Here is an 18,408-nt window from a genome sequence, read left to right as displayed (position 1 = left end):
TTAGAAAATATTAGTTACTGGGGAAGGGTAAAAGAATCTTAATCTGCTCAATCCAAAATTCCTATAACCTCTTTATGAAATTTTAATGTCACCCAAAAACAAGTTTATTGTCCAAAATTTTGATACTATTTTAGGTGATAATTCAAAATATTAGCAATTTAAAATGGTTACAGTGGTAAATTCTGTGTATTTTAACACAACAAGAAAAGCTTGGAAAAAAAAGTATTAGCAGTAACAAATACTGTTCCATTTTTGTATTGGACAAAACATTTCCCATATCTTTCTCTTTCTCTCTTTAGGGATTCAGACCTGAATACAGCTGGCTTCCTAAGCATATTCAGGACATGGCTCACTGATGACTCTATAAGGAGGAGATGGTCAGGAGCTGAGATCTGAGCATTTGCTTACTTTTAAGTGCTGCTTTCTCTACAAGACAAAAATGTCTGGACATCTCATTCATCTCAACAGTAAGCACAAGAACACCATCTCCCCTTAATGGAATAAAACTTCGGGCAGTGTACAGTAAGCTGTGAAAATAGTGACTAAGGCTGGGTTTTCAAACAGCAGCAATTAGGTCAGTTGTCTTTCCCTGGGCTGAATAAAAGTACTAGCTGTTCATAAGAAATAGGCAAGAGGACAGGCTCTTTGGCCCCACTTTAAAAAAATTTTTAAATTCCACTTGAAATAATAGCTAAAAACTACAAAGTAGAGACTGCAGAAGATCCCAAAATTTCTTGAGTTTGGAATATTTTCTTTTTATTGCATTAACTCTTAAGAGTTTTGATATTTGGGAGTTATAATTGGTATTTCTCATTTTCTTGACTAAACCAATTTTGCATTAGCATTAATAAAGGTTCTGCTAAGACTTTTTAAAGATGTTGTACTTACACACTTAAAAATAAAGGTAAACATAAAACTAAAACCAAAGGATACAAAGATAAAAGAGAAAAAATACCGACTGTTAAAAAGTTTATAACATTTCTTTAATTCATCCTTATTTATGAAGCAAATAACTCAAGGATATATAAGGAAAAATGGACAGAAAATGCAAGAAATGGGACATAGAGAAGAAAAGAGAAATTCCCACCCAGACAGAAAATAATGAAGTTAAAAAGCTTGAAGGGGAAATACTGAGGCAGCCATTTCTTGAAGTAGATTAGCAGATTTTCTGTACACTAACTTTGATTGGTGTCATCATCATTTTCATGTTCTGAATCTTCATTATCAATACCCAGTTCCAAGAGTTCTCGTGTCCTTTAAAAAGACAAGTGAGTCATTTTACATGAAGTATGGAACAAAGGTGATGGGAACTGTAAGTGAAAAAGTCAATTAAGTATTGAGGCAATTGCAAACATTGTGATCAAGTTTTAGACTCTGGGAATGGTAGAGTGACCAGGCCAAATGTACTACAATTACAAAACAGGCTCGAAAGAAGCAAAAGGATAATCATATTAAGAAATAGTGAGTACTTACACAAACTCTAATAGAAAACATGACAAACTACATCAAACATCAAACTTAATTGGATTCTCAGGTTTCCTGTTTTCAGTTAGTAGCTATGGAGACTCAAGCCCTCTTTCCCACATGAAATGTTCCTGTACTATTTCTCTTTTGCAACGCTCTTCTCCTCGCTCCAAAAATCGGACAATATACTAATAGAGACCATACTGAGCAATTAAGTATTTCCTAAACCAACCTCATGGCAAGTATGGATACCTTTTGCGTTCCAGTTGAGGTGTATCCAACGTTGTCTGCTGATTCATTGCTTTAATCCAATATATAAGGGCTTGAAAAACATACGCCACATGCTTCAGTGAGCAAACATCCAAAACTGGAAGAACATCAGAATGCTCATCATTATGAGACCGCATTAAAGACAGAGCGTAATTTAGGAAGTCCCCTCGGGCAGACATCATTCCTTGACGGGCGCTAAGCAATGTGGCACGTCTGTAGGAAGAAAAAGAAATGAAAATGCTTTTTTAAAAGGATACAAATATGAAACTTAGCACTATCATAAATATGCAAAATTAGGAACTGAGAGTATCCATAAGTCAAAACTCATTAACCCTGTGTGGTCCTGTACTTTTTAAGATTTATTTATTTGGGGGGTGGGGGCTGGTGAGCAGAGGGAGAGAGAGAATCCAAGCAGACCCCCTGCTGAGCTCAGAGCCCAATGCGGGACTCTCATGACCCAGAGATCATGACGTGAACCAAAATTAAGAGCACTTAGCTGACTGAGCCACTCAGGCACCCCGCTATCCTGTGCTTTTTATTTGGGAAAGGATTTCCAGGGTCCTTTGGAATGGGAAAAGGAACTTCTTCCCTCAAGACAATGGTTCTCAAACTTCAGTGTCTTAGCAAAATCTCCTGGAGGCCTTGTTGAGACAGACTGTGGCCCCATCTCCCTAAGTTTTAGTAGGTCTGGGGTAGGGCCCCCAATTTTCTATTTCTAACAAGTTCCTAGGTGATGCTGTCGCTGCTATTCTGGGGAATCACACGCTGAGAACTACTGCCTAACATGACACCAAAACACAAGCAACAAGAAAACACACACAGCATTAGACTTTATCAAATTAAAAACTTATGTCCTTCAAAGGACACCATCAAAAAAAAAAAAAAAAAAGAAAAGAAAACACACACAGGATGGGACAAAATTTCTGCAAGTCTTGTATCTGATTAAGGAACTTATATTCAGAAAATGTAAGTAACTCATACAGCTCAGTAACAAAAAGACAAGACAGTTAAAAAATGGGCAAACAGACATTTCCCCAAAGATACACAAATGACCAATAAGCCCATGACACAATGCTCTCATCATTTAGCCATTAGGGGAACGCAAATCGAAACCACAATGAGATACCACTTCACATCCACTAGGATGGCTACAATAAAAAAGTTAATAACAAGAGTTAGCAAGGACGTAGAGAAATTAGAAGCCTCATCCACTGCTACTGGGAATGTAAAATAGTGCAGCCACTCTGGAAAAGTCTGGCAGTTCCCTCAAAAGGTTAAGAGAGAGAATTACCATATGATCTAGCAATTCCACAGTTAGGTATTTACCCACGTCTATACAAAAACCTGTACACAAATATTAACAGCTGCATTATTCGCAAGAGCCAAAAAGGTTGAAAAACCCAACTTATGAATGGATAAAAAAAAAATGTGGCACATCCATACAAAGAAGTATTACTAGGAAGTAATGTATTGATTGATAATGCTAAACCTGGATGAACCTTAGAAAAATTATGCTAGGTAAAAGAAGCCAGGCACAGAATACCACATATTGTATGGTTCCATCTGTATGTAATGTCCAGAATAGGCAAAACTACAGAGAAAGGGTGTAGATCAGTGGGTGCTTAGGGTGGGAAGGTAGAGGAAAATGGAACGTGACTAACAGATATTCTCATGGAATGATAAAAATATTCCAAAATTAATTGTGATGATGGTTGCATAGCTCTGAATATACTCAAAAGTATGGAACTGTACACTTAATATGGGTGAATTGTACAGTATGTGAATTATATCTCAATAAGGCTATTCTATTAGAGTGAGAGCTACAGTGAGATACGGGGAGAACCCTGTAACCAATCTAGATCTATCATCAGAATGCTGTACTTCAGCAGGGAGTGACTAAGCCTAACAAAGACAATGTGTCTTTTTGTAGAGCAGGCTTCCCAGGACAAGCAGGCAGAGGCCTCCCAAGTCCAGATCTCTCTGCCAAGCATTCAATTTTGTATCCTAGACATTTCCACCAAATCCTCTCCCAGTTCTCAGTATTTTCAAAAGCACGTATGTCCATTCTATACTGCTCTAGATTTTTCTCTTAAGTTTCCTATTAGTTTATTCAAAATCAAAGTCTAGGTGTAAATTCTGCCTCCTCCTGCTCCATCCTTCAACAAAGCCCTCAATTCTGTTTATATGATTTCAGTGCTTCTCTCTCTCTACCTTCCTGGCCTTCACTTACCCTCCTTACATAACTATTACTTTTCAATGGTGGACTCCAACCATAATCTTGTTAAGGTTCCTAAGCAGTCTCCCAAGCCCCTTGTCTTCCTCCCAAAGTAGCAAGGTTGTTTCACTGAGCCCAAACTAGAACCAGATCCTAGGACTGTGACTTCAGGTATGGGGCACTTTCACTGTGTGGCACTGCCTCACTGCTCTAGTGTACAATTTGGGGCTAATTCCTAGTCCTCAAAAAGGTCATTTTATAACTGAACAGAAAGAAAACAAATACAGGGGCGCCTGGGTGGCTCAGTCAGCTAAACGTCTGACTCGTGATTTTTGGCTCAGGTCATGATCTCTGGGTCATGAGATCGAGCCCTGTGTCAGACTCCGTGCTCAACAGGGAGTCTGCTTGAAGTTTCTCTCCCTCTGCGCCCCACTCACTCTCTCGCATGTGCTCACACTATCTAAAATAAGTAAAATCTTAAAAAAAAAAAAAAAAAAACACGTAAAGAAATATACTTTAAGTACGATTCAACAGACTGGGAGATGTAGAAAACGAAATTTGATTTGAGGGAATCAAAGAGCAGCTTCGGTAACTGCACACACTCTCCTCTCCCCAAGTACAACGTGCATTCATGTTCAACCACGGTCAAAATAAGTCTTCCCATGAATACAGGCCTTTCAAGGGCGAGGCGGGGAAGCCTGGGGGATAAGGACACAAGGATGGAGATCAACTACTTCAAATATGAGAAGTATTTAGCATCAGATTCCTGCAATACGAATGAATTTTTAAAAAATAGCTTGGATTATAACTAACTTATTTTGCTTCAACTACACAGTAACTTAAAAAGAAGTAACACAAGGTACCTCCATCCTTCAAAACAGAGTGAGGTCTTATGTAGCAGCAATCAAAAAGCTCTAACGTTCTAGGACCTAAGGGTTCTGTCTGAACATACAAGCCTACGTGAAGAATTTCATACCGTCTGCCTTCCAGGGTTCGCAAACTAGCCTCTTCTCGTGCAGTCATCCTCTCTCTTCGAGCTGAATTCTGAGAAGCGTGAAGAGGATGATTTGGATGTCCCGGATCACCAGCAGATGCTAATGCAGAACCATAACGTAATTGAGCCTCAGTAGAATCCATAATACTGACCATCCAGTTCCAAGTGGGAATAAGCTTTTCTTCTACATAGTTCTATGAAGACCAAACTAAAATAGTTAAAACTATCCAAATAAAGTTAAATTTGATGTAGAAGTAGTATGTAAACATTTAAATATGTGTAACGTTAATTCCCATATACTGGAATTCTCATAAATTTATTTGAATGAGTAGCTTGTCAATGTTTCCATACCTGTAAGTTTACTGCATCTTGGTAAGTCAATTTCACAGCTGCTGGAATCTGAGAGTACACTAGGTGATTATACTTAGGAATAAGGCCCATGAGGTCCGAGATCTGCCTGATAACAATGCTGTAAGCCCTGGCCAAACTGCTTGCAGATGTTAGGTAGCTGCTGGCGTTGCTAGCTTCCAGAGCCGCGGCCGCCGCGGCAGCACTCGTGCTGATGGTACCGCTCCGGCGCAGATTTGAAGGATCGATATAAATCAACCCCGCTGAGCTGGCTGTAAAGAACAAAGGACAACCACAACAAGTCGTCAGATGCGAATTGTGTTTCTCGAGCACTGTGTGTCTTTAAATGAGCTCAAAGATCAACTGCACCGGCAAATGGGGCAACTGAACAGAAAACTTTTTCTTAAACCACACCACATTAGGGAGGGCGATGATGAGGGGAGGGGGACAAGAATTACTATAATGTTCTCAACCAGAGGCAACTTTGCTATTGCCCCCGCCCCAAAGAGGGGACATTTGACAATGTCTACAGACATTCTGGGTTGTCACGGGGGGGGGGGGGGGGGGGGGGGGCCGCGGCGCTGCTACCGGCATCTGGTACATAGAGGTCAAGGATGCTGCTAAACATCCACTGTAGCACAATCACAAACAAAGGATTATTCAGCCCAAAGCAGCAATCGTACAGAGACCGAGAAACCGCGATATAAGCCTATGTAAATATTTTTTGTATTTGAACCCAGCAAAACCTTGAAGAACTATTATGAAACTACTTAACCGGTCTAGATGAACATACATCGTTTTAAAAACCTATTTACGTCTTCTAAGAATACAAAGCTTTCAGACTCGCCTGCTGGCGTGGACGTGCTGGACGGGGCCGTGCTGGCTGCCCGCTGATGCTGGGTGTTGCGGACGGCCCACTGCATGGACCGGGGAGCTTGCGCAGCACCATTGGCATGGGAGCTGTTCGTGGTTCTCTCCAATGGCTCGTCAAGCATAAAGGTCTCCTGTTCTATGTCGTCACTCTGACTACTGCTGCTATCAGAATCACTTGAGTCATTTGATTGTGAATCATCTTCAGAAAAGAAGGCAGGAACACTGCTCGCACCTAAATTTTTTGTTTTTAAAACCGAAACCACTGTCAGTTTGTTGATATTTAAAGCTACAGTGTACTCCCTCATTCAGGAAAATAAACACGTATTAAACAGAATGCCAGGCTATAGTCAGTAGTCCACAAAACCCATCATTAAAATAGTTTAATTACAAAACAACTCTTCTGAATGAACCTTAAAATTTATCCATTATTTAAAAATCAGAAAAGAAAAAAAGTCATTAAAATATCTTCCTCACGGGGCGCCTGGGTGGCTCAGTTGGTTAAGCGACTGCCTTCGGCTCAGGTCATGATCCTGGAGTCCCGGGATCGAGTCCCGCATCGGGCTCCCTGCTCAGCGGGGAGTCTGCTTCTCCCTCTGACCCTCCTCCCTCTCATGCTCTCTGTCTCTCATTGTGTCTCTTGCAAATAAATAAAATCTTAAAAAAATAAATTAAATAAAATATCTTCCTCACTAACATCCACAGGGAAAAAGGATTAAGTTCCAAAAAAAGACTTAGGCACCCTTGTGCAAATCATAAGGAGTACAGTTTAACCAATTCGTGCTGAATATACACTTAGCCTTAGCATAAGCAAGAAAGCTGGATCCGAGTAAGGTAACGTACCTGCTTCTGAGCCGGCAGTTGCTGCAGTGACAACACTTCTACGCCCACTAGCATTATCCTGGTTGCTATGGTTACTTTCACTGTCACTTTCTGTTTCAGCTGCTGCTAACAAGTCTAGCTCCATGTCACTCCCTAGAAAATATATTTAAATAAGAAGGGGGGGAAAAAGTACAAACTCATTGTGGAACAAAGGGTGCAATAAGCCAGAATATCGTAAGGCAACGGGAGGGCAGAAAGGAGGGATTACTACTACAATAAGCATAACTGCCTGCTTGGTAGGAGAAAAATGACTAGGCACATTATGGCACTCAGTAGACTATTATACTCCAATTCAAAATCCGTTCTGCACAGCCTGAGGTAAAAAGGGTTGGGCAGCAGAACCTCCACCAGTGGGCAGAGCTCTGGGCTAGGTCCACTGCCCTATTTTCATCTGTTTTACATACAAGGATTCTAAAAGAGGAAGAAAGCTAAAAAGATTTATCTAGAATTTCACAGTATATACATGTCAAAACATATAAAATGGTAAATTTTAAATACGTGCAGTTTATTGTATGTCAATTATACCTCAATAAAGCTGACCCCCAAAGTCTATCTGTTGGCTACTAGGAAGAACAGTTATGATGACTATGTAGCAAAAAGGCCAAGATGATTATTGTTAGTGAAAAAAGGCACAAAAATTACACATATAATATCTAAGACATGCATGGGAAGGGGGCAACACAGGGGAGGACTGAAAGTAAAACTATAAACTATTAGCATCTACGTGGGATTATGGGTCATTTTTTTTTTCCTTTTCTCTAATTTGTAAATGTTTCCTAATGTGGTTATGATTATTTTACCTTCTAAAAAGGCTTTCAGGCAAAGAAAAAACCAAAAACCTTTATGTCAAAACCAAAAGGTAAAGGAGGAAGAAGATAAATTATTTTATATGTATAAATATATATAAGCATATACGTGTATATTTGTATGTGTGGATGTGTACAGCTGCTTCCTAAAATTTTGAAACAGATGCCACAGAATCCCGAGGCCGAAAACCTGCTGCACATTATGTTCACTATACATCAAATGGGGCTTTTCTCTGTCTTATATTAATATCCTTAAAGGTACCTGGTTTATTCATACTGAATAATTTCTCAAATAACCTGCATACCGTCTTCATCATGCTCATCATGTTGTCCCTCTGCCTCAGCATTTTCTTCCCCATGTTCTTCCTGTTCATCATGATGATCCTCTTCTCCAGCCACACCCTCCACCACCTCAACCTAAATCCAGAATCTTATTTGTAGACAATCAAAGTACATAATAAACCCGTATCTCTACCAGAATTCCTCCACAGCAACTAGTAACTACAATACAAAGATCCCTAACTACAGAGAATTTTAACACTAAGGAGTCTGAATCATTGGCTAGTGACAACGTGCTATCAAAAATTATATCAACCTATCTTAAAGTTTGTAATTATTATCCATATACAGAACCTTAAAATGAGAAGTGTAACAATTGTGTAGAGACTAAGTTTTTTAAACTTCCAGTTATAAAATTTACCTAATGAAGATGCAGTATCCTCTCTGCCTTCAAATACATTGCCCAGAACTACTAAAACTTTTTTTTTTAACATTGAGGATATCTTCTCTATTAACCCTAAGTAAAAACAAGCTTATGTTTCAATTTTGTATTATCCACTAAATCGAGGATTATTAAAAGTATTTTTAACAGGTATAACCATAAATGACAACATGTAACAAAAGTCTAAAACCTGGAAGCAAATATATATAATGGTAGTAAGCTACTATTCCTAAAACTCCTCCCCTCCCATAAGAGCCTCTTGTCTACCACAGTGAAGACAATTACAACCACCTCCTCCACGTCCGCTGAAACAATGTCATCCTGTTCCTCATCTCTGCCGCGAACAGGCTGCGACTGGCTGATGCGCCTCTGCTGGGGGTTCCGGATGATGTAGGAAGACTGGGACTGACTGGAGCTGCGGAGAAACAGGAGCTTCCGAGGGCGCTGCTGGCACGCCTCTGCCACACAGCACGCTTTTTACGTTTCTCAGTGTCACTCAGTGTGACCCACTTGCTAGGATGCTATTTTAAATCTGACCTAAAACTTCTTAGAAACCAACAATAATTAATCTATAGTATGTCAGAAAATACAAAGCCCAAAGAAATTAATTTTACCATAGAAATTTAACTTAGAAATTTCAGAACGGTTTTTACTTTTCAGTAAGTCATTAGTGGAAAAATTTGTTAACGCACATCCCTTTATGAGTCCTTCCCACTGAAAATCTCTGCAGGAAATATTTTTCCTTCTCCACTGCTTTCAATGCCAACAGTCCTCAACTTCCAAAGGTTCCAACTGCGGCATTCCTCCATTAACAAAGCATGGTAATAAGTGTGCTTATTACAAGTGATCTACTCTTTTAAGAGACCTGACATGACCTACTTTGTATCAGCTTATTAACCACTGACTTTTGTGTAGAGGAAAAATGTCAGTTCCAAAGTAATTTCAAAACAGAATCCTAACAAAAAAGGTGGATGGCCAAATAGTTCCACTTCCCTAAAAATCTGCCTTGCAAACAGCCAAGAAAGGACAGATGCCTCCATTACAAAAGGAAGGGGAGAATGAGAGAATGCAGCTTAAAATCCAGGTCAGAGTTGATCAAAAGAGGGTTGTTAAAACAACCCTGTGACCTACTATTATCCTTTATTTACAGATTAAGAAACACAGTCTAAGAGAGGTTAAAGTTAAAGGACCTTTAAAGGTGTTTACACGGATAGTGTTCTTTCCTCACCTCAGCTGCTCTTAGAAATGAGAATCAAACCAGTTACACATGAAGAGTCAACTGAGAGACTCTTGCCTTCAAACACACAAGCAGTCTCAATATGGTGTTTAATACTAGAAATTTCAGTAACTGGTTCTTCATAGAGGTAGTAAATTACAAAGCATCTGAGAATGCTAAAAGAAAATCTGAAAAGATGAAAAGGGTATTTCCAACCTAAGATTTCAACATTTCCAAGTATTAAAAAAGTCAACATCTGTGAAGCCACAAGTAATTGGTATTTCTTAAAAAAAAAAAAAAAAAAAAATCCTGGAACATCCATAAGATCTATCATCCCCTCAAAGGAGTTACGCACTAAGTATGTATGATACTAACTCCCAAAATACATTACCAACTCCCCATTCAGAAATGGAGCTTCCGTTTTCTTCATACCACGATTCAACTTTTTTCCCACTAGACTTCATGGCACAACTACAGTCCTGAAACCCAGTCTAACAGGAGCTGTTGAAATACTTCTAAGTTTTGGGAACTTCTAGTTCCAGCAATTTGCCAAACTGCAGAGAAATCCCTCTTGGAGTAGACCACCTAAATATGCTAGATAAAATAGTAAAAAACAAAGCACAACTATCCTGGTGATAAAGGGAAACAATCCTATGTCACTAAGCTTAAGAGCAGTGGTGCCACCATTTACACCAAAGGCATCTGTTCATGTCTCTTAGGCTAGAAGGGTTTCAAGGAGCCACAGATTTCCCAGGAGACAGTCTAGGATGTAAGCAAAATAGGAAGTTATATCATAGAAATGCCCTCTTCTGTCCCCCTCACATACATAAAGCCAAACATAGATCAGGAAAGGGCAACCGATTTCAAGAGACCTGCCTATAACCAGCCATGGCTGGATGGGGACAGGAAAAACGTCTCTTCAGAGAACTTCTAATTACAAACCTGCACTCATGAGAGTTTCAGACTACAATTTGTGCTGTGAGGTACGGTGGGCTCCAGTGATGATTCATCCAATGCCTCAACACTATCAATAAGCACCAAACGGGTGCCTAAGTGGCTCAGTCAGTTAAGTGTCTACCTTCGGCTCAGGTCATGATCCCAGGGTCCTAGGACAGAGCCCTGAAGTGGGCTCCCTGCTCAGTGGGTAGTCTGCCTCTCCCTCCCCCACTCCCCCTGCTCGTGCTCTCTTTCTTTCTCTCTCTCAAATAAATAAAAACTTTAAAAAGGCAGTATCTCCCCCCTACTCTGCCATCTAATATTCAGGAGTATAGGAAGAAGGAAAAAAATCTGTCTAGAATTATCTAATGATGATAGTGGTTATGAGAGTTATTGGGTAGATGAAGACAGGTAATACATTTACAATGCTTAAAGTTCCTAGTTCATAATAAAATTTCAGCTAACAGTTTTTGTATGAGGCATGGAGAAAGAGAAACAGGTTTATTAATAAGGACATTAAGAGTTTTAAAGAGGTGAAGGGCAGCAACAGAAAAAGCAAAAATACTAAACTCAAAACTTCATGCTCAGTGAAGTGATATATGCCATCTACCCCATCCAACACAAGGGAAATCACAGAGACTAGTCAAGTGTGTACTTTTTATTTAAGACATGCTTGGAACACTGATCAAAATACACCCTTACAAGAAGGAGTGACTGTACTGTATTATAATGAAAGATTTCTACATTATATCAACAGTTGTAGAAAACATTACACTATTATCTCTCCTGATTATCAAATGAGATCTCCTTCTGGGAAGACTTTCGACTCAACAATCAATCAAGGCGAATGGAGTGAAGAGGAGAGCTGAAGAGTGCACAATACTTAAATAAAGAGCCTAAGAAGCAATTGGCAAGGGGACACAAAGTCTTGATACTTAGTAAGAACAGGCTCAGCGGCACTGTTTAAAGATGAGATCACTCCAAAGTCTGTTCAGCAGATAAAAAAAAAAAATTATGTTCTGGAACAAAACCAAGGAGAGGGTACAAAGAATTCACAAAGTAATACCACTTAAGTAACTAGAGGGCTCCTCACAGGATATCAGGATCAGGAGCATTCTGTGGAGCCCAAGTAGATTTTGCTAACAGAATCACTGGATAATGAAGTATATTTAGTGAGTCTGAAAATACACAGTTTGATGTGTAACCATTTTCAGCAAATCCTGGAAGTGTATCAGTGACAAGGCTACTGCAGGAAGGCTTTGGCAGACAAAACTGGATTTAGATTCCAGGGTATCCTAGGAGACCTAACAAAAAAGGGAAAGCTGGGACACATACTGGCACATGGAATAAAGGGAGAACACAGTGAGAGCGCAGATACTCAACGCAGCAACCCAGATGAAACCCAGAAATGAATTCTTGGGAACTGTGTCAAATACTAACGCAGGACTTCCTTACTAACACAGTGATGTTTTCCAGGAAAAGAAGAAGAAGAGGGTCTTTAAATCCCAAAGATCTTTATTAAACATCATTATACATACACACAGTGACAAAATCAGACTGGAGAAAACCAAAGAAGTGTGACCCCTAAACCAGCACCACTGGAACAACCTGAGAGTTTATAAGGAATCAGAACCTCAAGGCCCACCCAGACCTTCAAAATCAGCCTCTGCATTTTAATAAGACCACCAAATGATTTGCACGCATATTTAATTTTGAGAAGCACTGTGCTAAACGACACCAGAACATTTTAGTTTCTAAACATTCTGACTCAACAAGCTTACAGTCTAGTTACAAATGGAAAAGATGAATGAGATTTAAGAATAATCTTATACCTAGAACCATTTAGTTACTGAGTTGTTTTAGGCCTATCTTAGATATATGGTGGTTGTAGAGAATTATTTTTAAATTCCAGCATTCTGGTTATTCATACTGTACAGTAACAAGCTGCCCCCTAGCCCGAGCCTTTGGACACAGAGCAAGTTATAGGTCTTTTCATTCCTTAAGTTGGCCTTATAGCAGGCTTTATTTAAAGTAAGAGAAGACAGGAAGTAATGATACCTACAGAAGTCTGAACTTTCTTACCAGATTACTTTACTGGCATAATAAAAACAGCGTTTTTCCAAACCAAAAATAAAACCCACAACTATGTATCTGTTACCTTAGATGCGTAGACACAATGTATAATTTTTAAAGTGCTCTCACATGTTCCAAACACAATAAAATCTCTACCACTTATTGCATAAATGATCATGGACACCACCTGAGTGCTTATGCAAAGGTTTAGTAAGCCAAATGGTATTTCCAGAGGAAGAATTCATCAGTCTGTTACCATGTGGAAATTTACCTGCTAGACTGATCAGATGAAGGTCGTGGTGGCAGTGGTTCCACGGAGAACAGTTCCTCACTGCCCTGCATGGCATCGATGCTGGTACTAGCCAAAGTAAAAGGGGCAGTAGGGCGGGCGATCCCCATTCTGACAGGGACAATCAGCGACTCTGCTACATTGCATAATTCTTCTACAGCGTAAGGTAGTAGTGCTTGGAATACACGTTTGCATTTTCCAATTGGCTGTGGGATAAAGTTGCTAGAGCAAAAAGAAAATCCAGGAATCTTTTATGTATTTTTTCATATACGCAATGTTATCATCATCACAAAAAAAAGTGTGTAAAAGGATACAAAAGCCCAAATCAAGAAGGAGGACTTACTTTTTCTTTTTGGATGAAGCCATTTCCACACTAAGAATGACAAAAACTCTTGCCACTGAACGCAAAAACCTCATTGTTACAGCAATAGCTTCTTCTCTACGTCCAGGTGTGTATTTGTTTTGGAGTTCTTTCACCAGTGTCCCTAGTAGAGTATCTAAAAGCTTTAAAAAAATTGTAATCACTCTATTAATGTTGAGACAGCTCTTAAGATGTTTAGACAAATATTTATAAAGCAAAAAGTTCTAACGTTCAATATTAACATTTCATAAGAATCTCAAAATAAATTTAACCAAAACATTTCTAATGTCAGTGATTAATTTATGCCACATGCTTACCATGTCTCTGACCTACACTGGGTCTCAAATGTCTGATTTCCCTTTTTAGTTTTATAGTCCTGTGTATATCAATATTTAGAAGAAAAATAAAATCTAAGAAAGAATATATTTTACTCACTATAAGGTACATATTGAAAAAGCAAAGTAGATTCAAATATTTATATTAATAAATTCAAAATCCCATCCCTCTCGTATTGTTACTTCGTCTCTTTTCTATGCATGGTCTATCATATAAATATTAATTATAGAGAACATCCAATTTCACGTTATTTGGGGTTTTTTGTGTGTGTGTGTTACTTAAAATAACTTCTATTTCTAAATTGCTACATTACATTTCAACAAGTGGCTGGGCTATAATTTGATTCAATAATCCACTATTAGTGGATCCATCAAGTATTTCATCTTTTATTATTCTGTGACATGATTTTTTCTTTCTCATATCAAAAATTATTTATGATAAGCGCTGAGGGCACTGATATTTTTATGGCTCGTGATATTACTGCCAAATTGTTTTCTACAATATCAAATGCAATGCCACCCCATCAGTGTCTGAAGCTGTTCTTTTTACCATAACCTCACCAGCACTAGGTTTTATGGTTTATATTCTTTTCTAATTTCACAGCAAAAAGGAGTACTTAACAAAAATTTGCACTGCATTACTATTAATTTTGAACACTGTTCCATACATTTGTATACTGTTGTCTTTTTACCACATTTTTGAATTTTTGTTTAGAATGAAAGGAGTTTCTGTTGTTAACGGAGTCATTTAAATCACCCCCAAAATTCCATGCCCCTTAGTGTACTGTTTAATTAAAGCTCATCAGTACTTAGGAATTTGGGTGAGTAAAATTATGGGAAACTAAGTCAGAAAACATTTTCATGTACTTGTATATAAACATCGAAAGAACTTACCAAAATATCTGCTGTACACTTGACTATAAGGCAATGAGTGAAACAGTCCAGCCGAATGGTGCCACTTTGCTGATTGAGGTAAACTTGCTCTTCTGGCAAAAGATGGCCTATCCTACTGCTGGCACTGAGACTTGAAGGGGAAGGAAAGACAATGCACTGTAGTCACCTATATTAACATGGGAAATACATAAATTTAAAACGTTTTTAATGAATACATACGGGTCTTTATTCTCCTGTGACCCAAACATAATCATAGATTTCAAAGCATTCCAGTCCTGTAGAACACGCTCCAATGCAAGCTGGGCAAACCTTGGGGGCTCTAAATCATGATCAGGCATATCTGAATCTAAAGAGAGAGAGAACTAGTGAGTAAGAGAGAAATAAATGTAATGCTTTTCACATGCATCTTCACTGTCAGACTCACCCACCTTCAGGACTGGCTGTTTTTCGGTTACGGTCCTCCCTGATCCGAGGAGGTCTGTACTGGCAGTGCTCTACCGTCTGCCTTGCAACCGTCTGCACTAAAAACAGCAAGAGGTGCTCTCCCCTGCAAAGTGGAACACCGTCGTGAGCAGGGAGATGGGGCGGGCTACTTAGATGTGCTGTGCTATTTCCATTTATGTCCTAAAAAATCCCACTTGCCTGCTGTTTGGCAGAGTGACCAGGTTAGTAGCAGTGAGCAGGCGATAAAGGAGATCAAGACGAGCAGACTTCTGTCCAGCAATTAGAGTTTTACATTTACATTTTTCCCAACAATCACAATAGGCTGTTGGTGACGTCCGTTTGAGTCTATAAAGAATTCATACACAAGTATAAAAACTGAAATTTAAAAAAAACCCACAAAGATCTCTATTGAAATTATGGAAGTATAACTTAGTGACACCAGATAGAACCCCTGTTAGTTTTTAAATGCAAAGTGTAATTCTTAAAGCATACTTAATTAGAAGGATTACTTAGTGGCATGAAGTCGATAAAGCAACTCTCATGAGAAGAGGGATCTTGTAATGACTTGGGTATAGTCACCTCCTTTGGAATGTCTTCCTTAATTCCCCATAGCCCCCATTCAGTGTAGGTGGTCCTTCTATGGGCATCTAATAAACCCTAAGACCCTTAGGGGCAGGTGTTTCTTGCTTGTGTCCTCTCAAAGGACCCTGTTAGGACAAGGACTCTCTTGTCCACCACCCCCCAAGCACCTAGTGTGTGAAAGCACCTAGTAAGCAATCAATGAATAAACAGATTATCACTTTTAGCACAATAAACAGTTTAAAATAAGGAAAACAAACATATTAGCCAAAGTTCTTTTAATAAAAATCATAAATAAGTACCAATGCAATATCTATAAACATTTTCTACTTGTCCTATATAATTTATTTCAAAGCAAAAAAGACGGCTTTTTACAAACCAATTCTCTGTTAACCGTAACATCTACACAACTGTAGCACAGTTACAGCTGATGTCCCTGCTGAGACTCTGAGGCACTGCAAATGTTCATGCTGGAGTATTTTACTGCTTCTTAACTCTGCGACAATTAACAAACTAGCCATGGTAACTCTATTGCTGGATGCAAGGTTATTACATTCACTTTAAGGAGGAAATAAACATACACCATGGTTCACTTAATACCTGCAGTGATGTCCTGCTAGCAGACCCTACTACAGGGGCCTGAGACTTTGGCTGGAGAATACAGACAAAAGCAAATGAAAAACATTTCAAAGTACATTCTAAATCAACAACCCTATTTTAATACATAAAGTAGTTTAAAGAGAACAACTTGACAAAACCTCATGCTTCCTTAATTAAGAAACAGAACATTATACTGTTAAAGATTATTTTAATACAGCAATATGAGTCTAAGCAATTTATAATATTAAAGAAAACTAGAATTGTACTCACTTGCAATCATGACCTTTATGACAAACCCTTGCACATTCTGTACAACAACAGAGTGACTCCAGCAAGCCACAAGTTCGACACTCAAAAATATCCTAAAATTTGAAGGATTTATTTTTTTAAAGAAGAATACATGTACATCTCATCATCATAATCATTTCTGGTATTTTCAGAAACAAATCAATCACAACGAAAACAGAGCAAAACTAATGTGCTCTGTAAACAAAGAGTAATAAACGGGTACAGCGAATACACATTTTATAATATTATATAAGTAGACATCAAATATTACCAGTAGGGCAAAAATAACTCCTATCATTCCCCCAAAAAGGTATTATAGTTATAAAATCTATATCAAGAGCCATGGATCAGATTATACTAGAGTGAAGATTTCTCATTTTTGAGGTATCGCCTAACTAATTTAACGGTCACCTCCTTTGCCTCACTTATTTAGGAATTAAATAAAAATTAATTTTCTTTAGAGAATTTTATAAGTTAGAATAAAAGGAAACACTACAGTTAGAATTCCAGAGCTAAGAACTATAATGCAGTGATGGTGAAAGGAGAAAAAGGAAAAGAATATCTGAAGACAGCATAAATACAGGGAAATAAAAAACAGCTTACCTGGTTAATGTGCTCTGCTCCAGTCCATGTAAAACTGCAGGTATCATTACAACATAACACATATAAGGGTGAGTCATCAGGGTTGGTACCTGATGGGCAAACCATTCCCATAAATACATCTTCCTCTTTTTCACTTGAGGATACTTCAGCTAAAAAGATTTAAGAACACAGAAGGCCTTAATCACAGCCATCTACTACTTTACTCAAATGCAAAAGCTCTAACATTTACACAGTATAAATAAAAAACTACTATATATTTTTAAAAATTGATATACAAGTCAATGTGCAAGAAATTCAGTCAATTCCCGTACAAAGAAAAAGCAAAGTGTAATTATATCATAACCACATGACAACAATACACCACACATCAGCTGAATACATAGCTCTACATTATTCGAGTTCTAGCTCTAACAAACTACAATCACAAAAATTTTATAGCCAGTATTTTAAACTATGTTAGTCTTTTATTTTTTATTTTATTTTATTTTTTTTAACTATGTTAAGTCTTTTAAAGGCTGGACGGCAGGAACTGATATTCCTTACTGCATTCTATTAAGCAGGAATTACAAGTCAGAAGGAAGAACAGTAAGACATCTGGCCTATTATTTCTATAAAATTTTATCACTACCACCAATTAACCACTGACAGGTTCTATCAGTAATCCATCTTTATTTTCAAAATATTAGTCGCTACATTATCCACTATACAATTTTTTTTTTAATTTAAAAAATTATACCAGCTTTTTTGGTGGAAAGCTAGAAGACACAATACTTGGGAAAAATGCAAACATATGAATTTTACACACAAATGCACATGCACAAAAGAATAAACTGATAGTTTCTACTCAATTATATCATTTCAAGACACAGAAATTAGGTTTGAATAATATTATACATGTAGAAGAGAATCTATTCAAATTAAAAAATAAGCAACTCTTTTAGGACCTGAAATAAATTACCTTTTGCAATTTTCTGGGCTGTTTCTAAGATGGTAATTGCAGCAGGATAAGCTCGGCCACTTACAGCTGACATAAACGGGGTCATCCCTCTTGCATCCCTAAAATGAGAACAATTATACATAAAAAAACAAATTAACAAGTACATTTTTAAGAGAAAATACATAATAATAACAAATAACATTTATTGAATACATTTTATTTGCTAAGCACTGTGTTAAAAGCTTTTAAGGTAATAAGTGATTTAATCCTCATCATAGTTGTA

The 18,408-nt window shown here is 38.0% G+C and overlaps 1 protein-coding gene and 1 long non-coding RNA gene across 2 annotated transcripts in view; one reads left to right on the top strand and one right to left on the bottom strand.

The window, feature by feature from the left end:
- The window catches only part of LOC135364082 (uncharacterized), a 70,078-nt gene extending 68,893 nt beyond the window's left edge, over nucleotides 1–1,185 (top strand). The window contains exon 3 of the long non-coding RNA XR_010410567.1: nucleotides 300–1,185. This is a non-coding gene — a long non-coding RNA (uncharacterized LOC135364082). The remainder of the gene's footprint in view (nucleotides 1–299) is intronic.
- Nucleotides 1–18,408, bottom strand: part of UBR5 (ubiquitin protein ligase E3 component n-recognin 5) — a 135,974-nt gene that overhangs the window by 22,626 nt on the left and 94,940 nt on the right. Inside the window, exons 26-42 of the mRNA XM_045896134.3 lie at nucleotides 18,147–18,244; nucleotides 17,189–17,337; nucleotides 16,568–16,659; nucleotides 15,317–15,463; nucleotides 15,103–15,221; nucleotides 14,894–15,020; nucleotides 14,675–14,804; nucleotides 13,428–13,588; nucleotides 13,067–13,306; nucleotides 8,862–8,985; nucleotides 8,155–8,266; nucleotides 7,005–7,136; nucleotides 6,139–6,396; nucleotides 5,295–5,563; nucleotides 4,926–5,137; nucleotides 1,717–1,947; nucleotides 1,181–1,254 (exon numbers count right to left, since the gene is read on the bottom strand). Coding sequence (XP_045752090.1) covers nucleotides 1,181–1,254; nucleotides 1,717–1,947; nucleotides 4,926–5,137; nucleotides 5,295–5,563; nucleotides 6,139–6,396; nucleotides 7,005–7,136; nucleotides 8,155–8,266; nucleotides 8,862–8,985; nucleotides 13,067–13,306; nucleotides 13,428–13,588; nucleotides 14,675–14,804; nucleotides 14,894–15,020; nucleotides 15,103–15,221; nucleotides 15,317–15,463; nucleotides 16,568–16,659; nucleotides 17,189–17,337; nucleotides 18,147–18,244 — 2,675 coding nt within the window. The remainder of the gene's footprint in view (nucleotides 1–1,180; nucleotides 1,255–1,716; nucleotides 1,948–4,925; nucleotides 5,138–5,294; nucleotides 5,564–6,138; nucleotides 6,397–7,004; nucleotides 7,137–8,154; nucleotides 8,267–8,861; nucleotides 8,986–13,066; nucleotides 13,307–13,427; nucleotides 13,589–14,674; nucleotides 14,805–14,893; nucleotides 15,021–15,102; nucleotides 15,222–15,316; nucleotides 15,464–16,567; nucleotides 16,660–17,188; nucleotides 17,338–18,146; nucleotides 18,245–18,408) is intronic.

Source organism: Mirounga angustirostris, unplaced genomic scaffold (assembly GCF_029215605.1).
Source record: "Mirounga angustirostris isolate CCGP_5_RB_7025 unplaced genomic scaffold, mMirAng1.0.hap1 SCAF_4, whole genome shotgun sequence".
Classification (NCBI taxonomy): Eukaryota; Metazoa; Chordata; class Mammalia; order Carnivora; family Phocidae; genus Mirounga; species Mirounga angustirostris.
The sequence above is the reverse complement of the archived record's forward strand: the minus strand, read 5'-3'. Positions and strand labels throughout refer to the sequence as shown.